At 34.3% G+C, this 16,117-nt stretch overlaps 1 protein-coding gene across 6 annotated transcripts in view; it reads right to left on the bottom strand.

Moving 5' to 3' along the window:
* Rmdn2 (regulator of microtubule dynamics 2) overlaps positions 1 to 16,117 on the bottom strand; it is an 86,498-nt gene that overhangs the window by 13,759 nt on the left and 56,622 nt on the right. For all 6 annotated transcript variants that reach the window (XM_074049527.1, XM_074049525.1, XM_074049528.1 and 3 more), the window contains 3 exons: positions 10,945 to 11,020; positions 10,017 to 10,094; positions 4,663 to 4,761 (listed from right to left, as the gene is read on the bottom strand). In XM_074049527.1, coding sequence (XP_073905628.1) covers positions 4,663 to 4,761; positions 10,017 to 10,094; positions 10,945 to 11,020 — 253 coding nt within the window. The remainder of the gene's footprint in view (positions 1 to 4,662; positions 4,762 to 10,016; positions 10,095 to 10,944; positions 11,021 to 16,117) is intronic.

The raw sequence follows: 16,117 nt of genomic DNA, 5'->3' as shown, positions 1-16,117 counted from the left end.
GTGACACCCCAATGTCTTAAAGATATTTCTAACTCTTGGCAAGTAAGTGCCCAACCTGATCCCAGTTCCTAGCCTAGAGGGATGCAGAACCTTAGAGAAGAGGGCCACTTCTTAAAATTTATAAACATATACTTGTTTTATAAGATTGTTTGTATCTTATAACCCAAAATTTAAAAAGTGAGTTTCTTTTTTTCCCAATTTTATTTTCACCTGTATTTCATACCCCAGGATTAACTAATATCAACATTTTGACATATACCCTACCAGACCTTTTGTTACGTATTGGCAAAGAAGAAAATAAGTAATTGACTTTTGAAAGAAAACTTACCAAGGGACCATTTTCTATATATGGGTCAAAACCTTTTCCTCTCTTTTCAGGTATCACAGATACGTTTTCATGTTAGCATACACAGATCTACCTCATCATTCCTAGGAGTTATATTTCCTACTATGGTTATGCCATGATTAAATTAAGCATTCATCATAGGAAATTTAGATTTGTTCTCAATTTTCACTATTACCAATAATGATCAAAGAACATACTTGCTCCTGCATGCTTGGGTTCATGTCAATTGTGTCTGGAGGAGAGATTAAGACCATCTAGGTGAACAATGTATGAACTTGTAGTGGGAGAGAGATAGCAAAGCCACCAACAGATTAAAGAAAATTGTCAGTTTAGTTCTAGCTAGAGCTTTTGAGATTCCTGTTGAGCCATCCACAGTGCTGATAAATTCTGGTTCTCTTGCATCTTGTCTTGTCTAAACATTTCCACTTCAATATTTCTAGTTTAGTAAGTGCATTTCTTTGAGCTATTCTAATAGGAAGGACTTAGACTGAACTTCATTCAATTTTTCCTCTTTCTATGTCCAGTAGCTGCCCCAGCTCTGTGCAAATCCTATCTGGATAATTGTTCCAATCTATGCACAAAAACAGCTTATTTTTTTAAATTCTGGCATTTTAATTATTCATCCATACTTTAACATCTGTGTTTAATTTGCCAAAGTGATTACACATCAGAATACTTCTTTTTGTTCTGATGGTTAAAAACAAATGAAGCCCCAAAGAACACAATTATGCTACTCACAACATTGAATTCCTAACATGAAGCGGATTTTGACCCATTACCAAAGGCCTTAGATGAATTAAAATAAAAGCAGCAGTGTTCAGTATAATGTTAAAAGTAGGGGGAAGTTTCTAGAGAGACTCTTAGAACTCTATCACAACAACCTGCCAAAGAATGTTGCATGTGTTTACTTGCTCTTGGCTATTCAAGTTCCTTGAAGGAAGGAGTTCCGTTGATCATTTCTGTATTATCTACATTTGACAGTGTGTTTGTCACCAGGTATGTGCTTAATAAACATTATTGAGTAATAAGCTCTGCTTTAAAACACCTCCTAACCTCAAAGAGCAGCTTTCTACCATATCAGGACATAGAAGAAACCCTGGTAGCTAGTGAAGCAACTAATGGAGACACAGGAATCCTACAATTGCAAACAACTTGTGAGATGTAGCAGCCTGTCCAACCAATATTGCCACATCTGTCATGTAGTACATACACTCATCCTTGGGTCCAGTAGTTCCCAACACTTCCATGGGCTCCCAGGAATCACCTTGAGAACTTTAAAAATACTGATCAAGCTCTAAAACCGCATACTGTATGGTTCAACAATTCTATTGTTAGGTATAAATGCAAGACAAGTAAAAATATGTCCACACAAAGTTTACATTTGAATATTTTAAGACTTATATGTAATAGACTCAAACTGGAAACAACTCAAATGTTCACCAGCAGGCTAAGGTATACTCAATAAAATAAATGAATCAAACAACATTATGCTGAGTGAAAGAAGCCAGATATACACAAAAGTACAAGTTGTATGATTCCATTTATTATACAATTTTACAATAGGCAAAACTAATCTATAGTGACAGCAGATCAGTGGTGACCCAGAGCAGGGGATGGGAAAACTGACAACAAAGAGCCATAGTGATAGAAATGCGCCATGTTTTGAAATGGTGGTAGTTACATGGGGATAGAAATTTGTCAGACTTCACTGAACTGTACATTAAAATGGTTGCAATTTATTTTATATAAACTGTACCTTGAAATACTTAGATATTCTGAAAGAATTAGAATGAGTCATGACCTTGGCTGGCATATTTTAAAGCTCCCAGATGATTTTAATATAGAGTCCCTTTGGAGAACCACTGCTCTAGGGAATTATGCCAGAATTTTGGGTGAGGTGGGACATACACTATAGTTTGAAAGAATCCCCAGAGGATATTCACGGATGACTTCTAGTCACCTTTGAGACTGTAAAGGACCAGATTTCCCATTATAAAGAGCAAAATATCTGTAGCTAATATTTATATTTAGTTAGAACCTTTAACTAGAGACCCTAAGCCAAGACAATTACATGTATTATTTTATATAATTCTCACAAAAGCTGTACAAAGTTGTATTACTGTGCCTGTTTCCTCTATGAAGAATTTCAGAGCAAGAGAAATAAAGAAATATGTCCATGTCATACACAGAGGAAAAAACTCAGGTCCCAGCTTCATTTTTCTGACTCTAAAGCCAATGTTCTCAACCTCTACAAGACTCAACTGGATGATCTAGAGACACAGCCCTGGCCCTGTAAACACTGTGGAGGGATGGGCTATGGGGCAGAACTCCCAAAAACATGGAGTTGAAGCCTCTCCTAGGGTGTGGCATCCAAGACCTGTGCTTCCTTGTCCTCCACACTCCCACCCCAAACTCCCAGATTTCCTTGTTTTTCTGTATTTAACTCTCTGCACTCTAGGCTTTTTGGGACTGTCAGCTGTTGAGGTAAATATAGGAAGAAGCATTCTTTCTAGCAAACACTACATTTCAGACAGAATCTAAGCAAATGACCAAAATGGTTTGCCAAGGTGTTTAAATTATCATAAAGTTAAGTTCTGTGGATTTATTTTTCATTAAACTCAGTGCTAGGCACACTCTAAGCAATTTACTTGTATTAATGTATTTAATCGTCACACCACCACTGTGGAGTAGGCACTCCTGTCTCCATAGTTTGATTAAATGGAGAGAGAGAGAGAGAGAGAGAGAGAGAGAGAGAAAGTAACTGAGACTGGATCAGGTAGTCTGGCTCTAGAATCTACACTCTTTGCCTCTGTATTATTGTACCACTTACTGTGTTTGATTTTATCTGTGCATTATTTCATGCACATTAGCATCTTAAAAACTTTTGCACGGTGGTCAAAAACCTAATACCCAGTTATATTTGATATTATGAGGAAATAAATTTCAAGTTCAAATAACATTTTTTCTAATTAACTTGGCACCTTTTACATAAATCACTTAGGTTAAATATATCATGATCCATATATGGGCATATATATGGTTTTTTGAGACTGGGTCTTGCTAAGTAGCTCATGATCTTTCTGCCTTAGCCTCCCAAGTGCTAGGATTATGGGCATTTACCACTGTGCCTGGCATTTCCATATTCTTATAGAATTTTAAATGAAAGCAATAATTCTCATGAGGACATGAGAATGCTGTAATTTTAGACTTCACTCATATCTTAAATTCAATCTTTGTCATTGTGTGAAACTGGAATAATTAGTTCCTTGATTCCCTATTTTATAAAAACAAAAAGGTCACATTAAATAAAAAATGAGAAATGCATGGCCCTTGTGCTTTTATTTTCTGCATTCTTTTTTGGGCTTGTGTTTGATCTCAGAACATTAATTTGTTCACAAAGTCCTCCAGGCAGCCACAGCTATTGTCAGAGATGGAAAGTGAAAGGAAGACTACATGATCTCTAAATTTCCTCTTAGTTTTCCAAAATTGATCCGTAAAATGCAACACAATATTAGCATTGGCCAATGCAGTTCAGAGCTAATTTGTCTGTATCTTTATAAATCTGAAATAGGTAGGTGGAGGAAGAATCCCATTAAGTTTGGGTTGAGTATCTCATATTCAAAGTGCATGAGACAGACTTGTTTTAGATTTTGGATTTGTGGGGGAGGGTTTTGGAATATGTGCATAGACTTTATTAGTCAAGCATTCTTAATATGAAAATCTGAAGTCCCTAATGCTCCAAAATTGGAAACTTTTTGAGAGCTGACATGATGATGTTCCAAAGTTTTGGATTTTGGATTATTTCCGATTTCAGATCTTTGGAACAGGGTTGTTTAAGATTTTATACAGATGTAAGATTTTATAACTGGTTCGAAAGAAAAAGATTAGTCCAATAGGAATTTGGTTATATAAGTGGATGTATTACACGTTTACATGTGTACATACCTACATATTACTACTCAAAATTGTATTAGCATAATGACTATACATTTTAAGATAGGAATAAAAATAGTTGTTTTATCTGATGCCCCAAGAATCTTCCACACAGGTGTCTGCAATGTAGAAGGCTAAATTATTGTTTTAAGTAGCCTGATATTCCTAGATCAAGGGCATAAATAGCTCATCAAAAAAGTTTAAATTTGAAACATAATTTGCATCACAAGAAGCTTAAAACAAAATACTGCCAAAACTAGGATTCAAACTGGGGCTTCAATTAGAGAGTGACATGAAAAGAAAGATTTCCTTGGCAACAGTGATAGAAGCATACATGCAGATGGTAGGCAGTCTGTCACTAAAGAATGGATAGACAAATATACCTTAAGGAAGTTGTATAAAGCTTCTTGTACAGTTGAAGATGGTATTTTTCCAAACAGAGTAGCAGCCATTTTTTTCTCAATCCAACTGAGTTTTGAGATCTGCAAATACAGAGCAACATCACTTTTAGGAATGTATTCACATTTTGAATGGATAATGTCTCTCCAGTTAGATGTATACAAATACAAATACATGCATACAAATACAACACATATAAGGAAACATGCATACAATACAACACATATAAGGAAAAATACTTACCCATATATAATATATAAAAGATATCACCCTTGAGATATTAATATGTTGCCTTCCTTTCTCGTATTTCTAGCAAATCATACACTACAGAAGAACTGGTTTCAAAACCAACTTGAAGGGCAGAATGCTCAAGTGGTAGAGCATCTTGCTTAGTAACGGCAAGATGAGTTCAAGCCCCAGTACCACAAAAAATTGAATAATATGATAAGAGGGTTTGTCTTCAACCACAGGATGAGGGGTGGGTTGGAGAATAATGCTGATCCTGTTTGTTCAACCGATTCACAATTCTGAGATGACTGCAGAATTCTGCTTTGCCTTTCACGTAGTAGTTACAAGAACCTGCCTTGGCTCTCTTCTGCCTACTGTGTGCTGTCGACCAACCCCTGAATCAGTCATTATTCTCAGAAATGGAACTAGAATAAGGACACTCAACCCAGAGGAGTGCAGCAGGAGGACCCAGAATACATATATACAATCCAGGAAAATTTTTTTTATAAATCAATAACCAGCAAAACTAAATTTCCTATTATCATTTTTTGCTTTCTTTTTAATTTTTTTCATTTTTCCAGAATATGAATAGTAAATGTTTAGTATAAAGATGATTCAAAATGAACCCTTAAAAGGGTATCAGTGTAGTTGGTGCTCCCTAACCCCATCAATAATGGTTTTCTTAATCACATCTTCTAGATTTTTAGGTAGCGATTATCCTCTATTTAACAAAGTATTTGCATTTGTACATAATTTTACTTACCAACGTGCTTTTTTTTTGTTTTGAACTTTGTAGAAAAATACTATCATACTATTTATTCCATCTTGTGATGCGTTTTTTTTCACTTAACATTATGGCATTAAGATTTCATCCAGGTTGATTAATGTAACTGAAGTTCAATCATTTAAATGACTTTTTAAAATGTGAAGTTTAATATATTTCTCATATGTTTATTGTATGTTTTACATACACTTATTTTTCTGTCTTCTTGTTTTATTAACTACCAAGAGAGCTAGATGAAGTCTATGAGTGTATAGTGGACCTGTATACATTTATCTTCATAACTTGGTCAATTTTTATTTTGTAGTTTTGAAGTTATTAGGAGCATACTAGTTTTGAAATATTTTCCTGGTGAATTGAACTTTTAATTATTATACTGTTGTCCTCTGTCCACAGAGATAACTTTGCCTTACAATTTATGTGTTATGTGTATGTGTATGCACTCATATGTATCAGTTTTATTTTAGTTACAATTTGACTGCAAACATTTTTGCATATGCTTACTTTCTACAGCTCTTAATCATTATGTGTTTAAAAATCAGCTTTATTAAGGCATAAGCTACATACAAATTTATATACTAGAGGTGTACAACTCAATTAGTTCTCATAAATGCATACAATCCTAAGCCACCACAACAATCACTACAGAACATATTTCTATCACCCAGAAAAGTTCTCTTATGCCTCTTTTGTCGTCAATCTCCTTACCCCATTCCTAGCCCCAAGCAACTACTGATCTGTGGTTAGTCTAGCCTGCCTTTTCTAGAATGTCGCATCAATGGAACTTATGTAGTCTTTTGTAAGCCCTTTTGGCATACTGCTTTGAAGAATCATCCATGTGGTTATGCTGCTATGAGCACTCAGGTATTAGTCTGTGTGAAGATATATTTTCATTTCTCCTGGTAAATACTTAGGAATCACTGTACCATTTATTCATATATTTATTTTTCATACATTTCCATCATAATGTAAGAGCGTTCCAATTGCTCCTAACCTTGTTAACACTTGGTATTGTCAGTCTTTTTAATTTGAGCCCGTTTAGTGAGTGTACAGTGATTCTTCTCTTTGGTTTTGTGGGGAGAGGAGTATTGGAGTTTGAACTTAGTGCCTCATGCTTGCTAGGCAGACACTCTACCACTTGTCAGCCCTTTTTTGTGTTGGGTATTTTTGAGATAGGGTTTCACTTTTATCCCAGGCTGACCTTGAATCTTGATCCTCCTGATCTCTGCCTCCTGTAGTTAGGAATACAGGTGCGAGTCACCTGTGTCCATTGGTTTTTCTAATGACCAATGATGCTGAATATCTTTTCATATGCCACTCATAGAACTTTGTTTGTGAGGTGATTTAATTGACATTTTATCTGGAAAACAATCAAACATATGCACTTCTGTTACACTGGAAACCCTTTTAGCTTATTCCTTTTTGATTTCACTTTATGGCAATAGTTAGTGCTGGACAAAATACTGTAAATTTTATAAAGACTGCTTGACATTCTGGAGTAAAAGAAGAGCTCAGTCAAGTCCTGTTGTGAGTTCTAGCTTGACTCATCTCAGAGCCATGAGCTAATAGTTTATTTTCAGAAAACAGCTTTGAAATTTGCTCGTGCTCCTCACCTATTTTCTCAATTCCTCTTATTTAAAACAAGTACATTACACATAGCTGCTTAACATTCTGTATCCCATGTTTCCCAAATCTGGAGTCCAAATTTCTGTCCTTCTTTCATTTCTGTTGACTGTTGCTCCTATCCACTTATTTCCTTTTATAATCTACATTTTTTTTTTGACTGTGAGTTCATCATGGCTGGGATACTTCCTGTGAAAGTTTTATAAGGTACGGTCCTTAGGACAGGATTAGCATTTGCTTCTTCCATATGCATATGGCATAGAGATCAAGGCTCAATTTGAATCAAAATGTTTTTCTTGGTTTTTTAAAGTCTAAACAAATTATGCACACTCAATTCCCAGATGCCCATGAGGTCCAGGCAATGGTTTTAAATCTCAGGAGAATTTCCTCCCTTCACATCCATCATTCCCATCATCAAGGCTGAGAATGAACTGCCATTGCTATAAGCTTTTGCCGAATCAGCTTCATTTTTCCTAGATGTCCTAGATGAGTCCTAGATGTACTGTGGTAGTCCTCAAGCTGCTCCATTCAGGTCCATAGTTCCCCATTACTCACCCAAGTTTTCCAAACCAGGCTCAACAAATGCTTCTGGTTATCTATCTGGTGAGTTCTCAGGGCTGGTGCTCTTTTGTTTCTACTCCTCCTCCCCGTTTTTTTGGTAGGCTCTTCCACTGATCTAACTAGATACACACACACCACATATCCACAAACATTAAGATATTTTATGGCCCGAAAGTTTTGAGTTCTCTAGTTTGCATATGCTGGAACCAATCTTTCATACTTATTTATTCTTTAATACCTTTGCTAAAGCCCATTGTCCCAGCTGGAATGGGTTCCAACTTCCTTTTGCACAATTCATAATTATCAACTCCTCTTGCAATTTGCAGGAGAGTATACTAGTGAACAGCAAAGACTTTAGAAACAAACTACCTGTGTTTGAATCTTGTTCTGCCACATATTAACTGAGTGACCTTGGGTAAATAATTCACCTTGTAAGGTTGCTGAAAGAGTTAAATGAGCTACCATGGCACATGTTAGCCATTATTACTACTGCTTTTTATGTTTTTGATTTTCTGTATTTTTTCTTTGCTTTCAGATAATCAATTAATTATTCAAGCAAAATATTCTTGTGGAGATGCTGAAGTGGGAAGAACTGAGCTTGCTGCTGAAAAGAATACCAAGAAGTGTAAAATGTGGGCTCTCTCCTCAAGCAGTTTTCAAATAACTTGGCATCAACAGAAAATAAACATCAAGTGAAAAATGTGAATTGTTGGAGGCTAATATGATGTTAACAAAGGAACAGTATAGTTAACAGTGCAGTATTTCAAAGAACAGAGACATCATTGTACATTTTATAATATTAAACAGATCATTAAAAATCTGAGTGTTGTAATCATTCTTTTATTTAATTTTGCAATCTCATGGCTAGGACAAAAATGGGAAAAACAGGTGATATTATCTTTTCTTTTTTTCCCATATAGAAATGTACTATAAAGAACATTAATTTTGGAATTAAGAAAACTTGAATTCCAACACTGGCTCTTTCATAGACTAATTAATTGGAACCATGGGAAGATTCTTAACATCATGAAGAGTCAGATTCTTAATCTTTTAAAACTGGAAAGTGATAAATAACTGCTTCATAGGACTGTTCTAAAGATTAAATATAAGAAATAAAAAGCATAAAATGCTCGTGTGGCATGCTGTAGCTGTTCAATGAAGGCAAACTTCCTGTTTATTTCTAATCCTCTTTTTGGGGCTACGAATGTAGCTCAGTGATAGAGAGCTTGCCCAGCATGTGTCAGGTCCTGGGTTTGATCCTCAGCACCACAAAGATAGATAGAAAGGCAGGTAGGTAGTTAGGTAGCTAGATAGATAAATAGATAGATAGATAGGTAAATATATATATATATAATATAGACAGATAGATAGATAGATAGATAATCTTCTTTGGGCCTTAATTAAAAGTTACTGCTTTTGCTCTCCTGATTTTTTAATTTACAAATACCATTTCCCTGGCATGTTAACTTCATGTATATCTGCATATGTATTTTCACATTCTATTACTCTTTTGTAAATTAATAGCATCATTTAAGACAACAAGTTCTTAGGCTGATCAGCTTATTTAAGCTAGTTCAATGTTTCATGTCCCTTCTAAATTAAGTTGCCTAGAGAAGGAACACATCTGGGCCGGCAGAATGGCTTAAGCAGTACAGCACCTGCCTAGAAAGTGTGAGGCCTGAGTTCAAACTCCAGTGCTGCCAAAGGAAAAAAAAAAGAGCAAGGAACACACCACAACACACACATGCACATGTTTTAAGATATTTCATGGCCAGAAAATTGAATCATCTCTGGACAGTAAATGGGTACACAATTTATGGTCAATAAACACTGTTGGATTAAGAGAGGCCAAAGTATGGCTTTTAAAACCCCTTGGCAGGACAAGAAAAAAAATCTGTGTATGCATGATACTGCATACAATATATAAAATATAAGCTTATGTATTATGGAATGTAGACATTACAAATATTAAATCTATAGTATAAAACATATACATTATATGTTCATAAAAATTTATGCTGATTTTATAATGCTTCCTATAGTAGGCAGCAAATAAAAAATAAAAAAATGAGTAAATTACTGACAATGTACCATATACTCATAGTGCATTCAAATAAGATTTATAAATAAAGGCATTCAGCTTACAGTGTAGCAGTATCTTCCCTTGAGGTAATACAAAAAGGGTTCTTCAGGTAAAAGTCGGATTGCCACTTCCAGATGTTCCTGAAAGAAACATCCAAAGGAAAAGTCACCTTCCAAGTTTCAGATATTGTTGAATGGAACGTGCCAAAGCCTACTGAAGACGAAAGCAGTTTACATTGTCTCAGCAGTCTCCTCAATCCCTACCACTAGCACAATTACATATTAGTCATAATTTAATTATCAAAAATGCTTGCAACCAGAACTGTGATTATGACTTAACAAGGCTAAGCGTAATTTAAAATCCAAATGCCACAATCAAAAGAGAAAACATCCAAGTTAAATGTTTGCCCATCTAAGACTCTCCTAGAGAGGTTTACTGACTCCCGATGGCATGGAGTGAGATATAATGGAAGAAACACAGCAGATGAGAGAGGAGCCCAATTCCCCTGGCACTGCCAAAACAGGTAAGAGCTGCTTTCTCCCTCCCACCCCACACTGGGCCATCATAATTAGAGGTAAATAATAAATGGTGTGTGTCCAAATTACTTATGTTATTCATTCATTATAGCAAATTTAGGTTCTACGTTGTACCCTATTCTTCCTACCAAGTCAACATGCAGAGATTGATGACTAATTAGTCCCAGTCATATTTATGCTGTTGGTAAGCTAATGACCAAAAGACTAATCCTCTATCTTTGAAAAAATAGTATTCATCTACTATTTGAGTTCTTTCAGGATCTGGGATAATCATATTTCATCACCCAACTAGTTGATTCTTTTTGTCAAAGAACTAAGGAGTACCATTTCATTTCCTACTGTTTAAACAACGAAACAAGTCATTTCCTAGAGCTTACTTTGTTGAATAACTTCTCTCATACCTGTTAATTAAACATATGGCTACATTAAAATAGTTTTAAATATCAAGAAATACCTTGAAGTGATGACCATAGTTGATTTTGTTTTGTAAGCCCTCAAACTCAGATACACAGCCACACAAAACTGCATACCTGAAAAGGATAAAACACAGTGGCTATTATGTAAATTTTAACATCTACAAATGTCTTTAAAGCACTCATTAACATTTTATAAAAGTATTAATATAGATGCAGGGGCCCTAAAATAATAAATATTTGACATTAACATGAGGCCAGTTTTATCCCTCATAACTGGGCATACTAACACTCTTCTATATGTATGTCGTGAGGATAAAATGAACCAAAACATATAATGTGTTTGGAACAGTGCCTGGCTTGTAGGAATTTCCACAGATGTCAGCTGCTGTCATCATTGCCAACATCAACATCAAAATCATGAGGAGACCCTTGGAAAATCTAATCATGTGAGTATTAAATTGGAAAACATATTATGCCAACAAATTTACAAATTTAAAGACATTATTAGAATCAAATTTAAAACCCATTCACTCCTTAAAAATAAATGTCCTGACCTCCCTTAATATTATTGAAAATAAAAATAAAGATCATGACTAAAACCAAATAAAATCAAAGTTAATTTTAGAGGATGCTTTTGAAAAAAATTTCCCACCTCCCTCAAACCTTTCTGGAAATAATGTATTACTAAATGTATCTCATGGATTATTTACTTTTTTGGGAATACAAAATTTACACAACTATTTGACTATAAATTGGATACAATTATTTGTCCAGCAACTTCCTTATTTACTCTAAAAATGAGGATAATAAATGACCCAAACAATGTATGCACATATGAATAAATGAATAAAGGAAAAAAATGAGGATAAGTTATTTCTCACAAAGTGCTTCTATCTGTGTGAAAATCTCTAGACTATTTCAGAATGCTGCTGTCCGAGACAAAATATTCATTTTTAACTATTTTGAGAGCAGGTATTAATTTTTCTTGCATTGACATAATGAGATAAAAATATATTATTTATTATTCATCACAATAATTTCTGTGGATAAGCATAAATTCCAAGCACAAAAATGAAGGGAAAATTTCTTAATTTGAACACTGAGACCATTCCTAGCCATGAAGGATGACATAATTCATACTACTCATACACAAAGTGATCACTTTTCAGTTTTTATAAGCAATGGAATCCAGTACAGTAGAAGAGGAACAATCAAGTCAATGTACTAAAAATGATCTCAGAACATAACTAGACTAGGATATACTGCTACTCACAAATTCTATAATCAGACTGAATTTTATGTACTTCTCTATATACACCACAAATTTTTCCAGAGATTGAGCATTTAAGAATATCAGATCCTCAGAAAAAGATTCGAGTTCCTTTGTGAAAACTTCCCTGTTGCTTCATGCTTCACTGTTTGTCTTCTTCCTTCCTTCTTCCTTCTCTTCCTCTTTCTCTTCTTCCTCCTTCTTTTTAAATTAATAAACCTTATTGTCAGTACACTTTTGGGTGCACAGCAGAAATGAACAGAAGTACAGAAAGTTCTTAAATATACCATTCTCCCCCTTCAAAAAACATCCTCTCCCATTATTGACATCCCCTGTGTGGTAAATTTGTTATAATGAATTAACCCACACTGACACATCATTATCACCCAAGGTCCAAATTTACATTAGAGTTCACACTTAGTCCACACTTGGAATACATTCCATGAGTTTTAACAAATGTATAATGGCATGTATCGACCATTATAGTATCTCATAGAATAGTTTCACTGCCCTAAAAAAATCCTCTGTGCTCTGCCTATTCATCCCTGCTTCCCTCAAAACACCAAGCACTGGTCCTTTCACTGTCTTAATACTTTGACCTTTTCCAGAATGACATACAGCTGGAATCATACAGTTTTCAGTCTTTTCAGATTGGCTTCTTTTACTTAGTAATATGCAGTTAAGGTTCCTCAGTATCTTTTCATGATTTGACAGTCCATCTCTTTTTAATGCTGAATAGTATTCCATTTCCTAGATGTATCATAGTATAGTTATCTATTCACTTGCTGAAGGATATCTTGGTTGCTTCCAAATTTAGGCAGTAATGAATAAAACTGCTATAAACATTCATATGCAGGTTTTTATGTAGAAATAAGTTCTCAACTCCTTTGAGTAAATACCATGGAGCATGACTTGGATCTTATGATAAGAGTACATTTTTTTAAGAAATTGCTCAACAGTTTTTCCAAAATGGCTATACCATTAAACAATATTATCAGCAATGATTAAGAGTTCCTGTTACACTACATCCTTGTCAACACTTGTTTTTATCAGTGTTTGGATTTTGGCCATTCTGGTAGGTGTATATCTTGTTGTTTTAATTTAAAATCCCCTGATAATATGATGTTGAATTCATATGCTCACGTGCCATCTGTTTATTTTTTTTGGTCAAGTGTCTGTTTAGGCCTAGTTCCATTTTAAAATTGTGTTTTTGTAGTATTAATGTTGAGTTTAAAGTATTCTTGGTATATATTGTATAAGACTCCTTTGTCAGGTGTATTTTTAAAAACATTTTTCTTCCAGTCTGTGGCTTGTCTTTTCACCCTCTTGGCACTGTCTTTCATGAAACTTTCTGATTTAGTGAGGTCTATTTTGTGAACTATTTCTTTCATGGACTGTGTCTTTGGTGTTGTATCCATAAAGTTATTGCACTTAACCAAGGTTACCTAGGTTTTCTCCCGAGTTATCTTCTAGGAGTTAGACAAGTTTGCATTTTACATTTAGGTCTATGATACTTTTTAAGTAAGTTTTTGTGCAAAGTGTAAAATCCATGTCTACTTTCCATCCTTTAGCATGTGGATGTAGAGTTGTTACAGTACTATTCGTTGAAAAAATTATCTTTGCTTTATCGTATTGTCTTTGCTCCTTTGTCAAAGATTATTTGACTATATTTATATTGACTTCCTATTCTGTTCCATTGATCTATTTGTTTATTCTTTTGCCAGTGTCACACTATTTTGATTACTACAGCTTTACAGAAAGTCTGGATGTCAAGTAATATTAATCCTCTTGCTTTGTTCTTCTTCAGTATTGAGTTGGATCTTTTTCCTTTTCCATAAAAGTTAAGTTTGTTGATATCCAAAAAATAATTTGTTGAGATCTTGATTGGGATTGTGTTCTATCTAAAGATCAAGTTTGGAAAAACTGACATCTTGAGAACATCGAATCTCTATCCAAGGACATAGAATATTTCTCCATTTATTTAGTTCTTCTTTGATATCTTTCATCAGAGTTTTATAGTTTTTCTCATATAGATCTCATACACATCTTGCTAGATTTTTACCTAGATGTTTCAACTTTGGGGATACTAATGTATCATTTTACCAAAAAAAAATATATTAATTGATTTTCTTTCTTTTTTTTTTTGGTGGTACTGGGGTTTGAACTCAGGGCTTCACACTTGCTAGGCAGGTGCTCCATCACCTGAGCAACTCAACCAGCCCTGTTTTTTGATTTTTTTTTTTTTTTTGCCATAGGGTCTTGCAAACTATTTTCCCTGAGCTGGTTTCAAATTACGATCCTCCTGATCTCTGCCTCCTGAGTAGCCAGGATTATAGATGTGAGCTGTTGGTGCCTGGCTATTAATTGATTTTCAAATGTTGAATCAGTCTTGCATATGCCATACCTCTAGGGGTAAATTCCACTCAGTCATGGTATATAATTTTTGAATACATTGTTGGAATCCAGTTTGTCAATATTTTATTGAGGATTTTTGCATCTATATCTATGAAAGATACTGGCCTGTAGTTTTCTTCTGCTGAAATGTTTTTGTCTGGCTTTGGTATTAGGGTAGCACTGGTCTCATAGGATAAATTACAAAGTATATCCTCTGCTTCTATATTCTAGAAGAGATTATAGAAAATTAGTATAATTTTTCCTTAAATACATGATAGAATTTACCAATGAATTCATCTGGGCCTGCAAATTTTTGGTAATTATCTATTCAACTCTTTAGTAGATAAAGGTGTGTCGAGATTGCCTACTCAAGATGGTCTTCTGAAATGCTCTCTGCAAATCGGTTATATCATTCCTCTCAAACAGTTCTAGATTGTTAAGTAATTCCAGTCCTCCCAAAAATTCCACACAACTGCACCCACAAACTCCATATTTTGTTTAGGGCATTATAACTTTTCATCTTGTTTGAATTTAAAACTTTAGGTCACTTGTCTTTTGAAATAGCTTTAGATTTTCAGAAAAGTTGCAGATAGTACAGATGGTTCCCATATATTCCACACTTAGTTTTCCCTATTATTAATATCTTATATTACTATGATACATTTGTCATAACTGTACCAATATTGATATGCAATACTGATATCAATTGTTACAGTAAACACTTATTAAAGTAACATTATTAGTTAAACTTCATTATTCATTATTATTGTTTTTCCCTAATGTTCTTAGGCATTTTTGACATTTCTCTCCCATAAAAAACCCATCATATTGTATTTTTAGAAATATCCATATTGGGTCTATTTGAACTTTACATCCTCATCTAGAGACTCTCAAAATAACTCAATTAACACTTTGTGCCAGAATCAAAGAAATAGATGGTATATAGCAATGGAATCAACTTTCTATTTTCTAAAAATCAGAATTGCTTATGTACATCTTTAGGGGACTACTGGGAGGAGAACAAGTGACGGGTGGTAGCAGGAAAAGAGAGGGTTAGGGGGTGGAAAATATGATCTAAGTACACTGTATATGTGAATGAAAATGTCCTAATGAAATCCACAAAAATTTGCAAGAAAGTTAAAAAGGATTGGGGGAGGAGGATAAGAAAGAGTAATGGAGGGGTGAATATGATCAAAGTACACTATACACATGTATGGAAATATCAAATTAAACCCCTCACTTTATACAATTAGTATATGCTAATAAAGATAAAGTCTAAAGTCTCATATAAGCATGTATTTATAACATATGTTTAATAAAATTGGGAGATCATAAAAATTCAAACTCATTAGAGTCTCTATTTTCAAAATCTTTTTTGAAATCTGCTTGTAGTTCTAAAATGTTATTCATCTTCTTAGAAATCATAAAATCAAATGTCACTTAGACATTTCTTCCAGAAGATTATTGCTTCCTTTCTTTTTTTTAAAATTTATTTTCTTTTATTTATATGTGCATACAATGTTTGGGTCATTTCTCCCCCCTTCCCC

The sequence above is a fragment of the Castor canadensis genome, chromosome 12 (genome assembly GCF_047511655.1).
Source record: "Castor canadensis chromosome 12, mCasCan1.hap1v2, whole genome shotgun sequence".
Taxonomy (NCBI): domain Eukaryota; kingdom Metazoa; phylum Chordata; class Mammalia; order Rodentia; family Castoridae; genus Castor; species Castor canadensis.
This window is presented reverse-complemented; position numbering and strand designations above follow the sequence as displayed.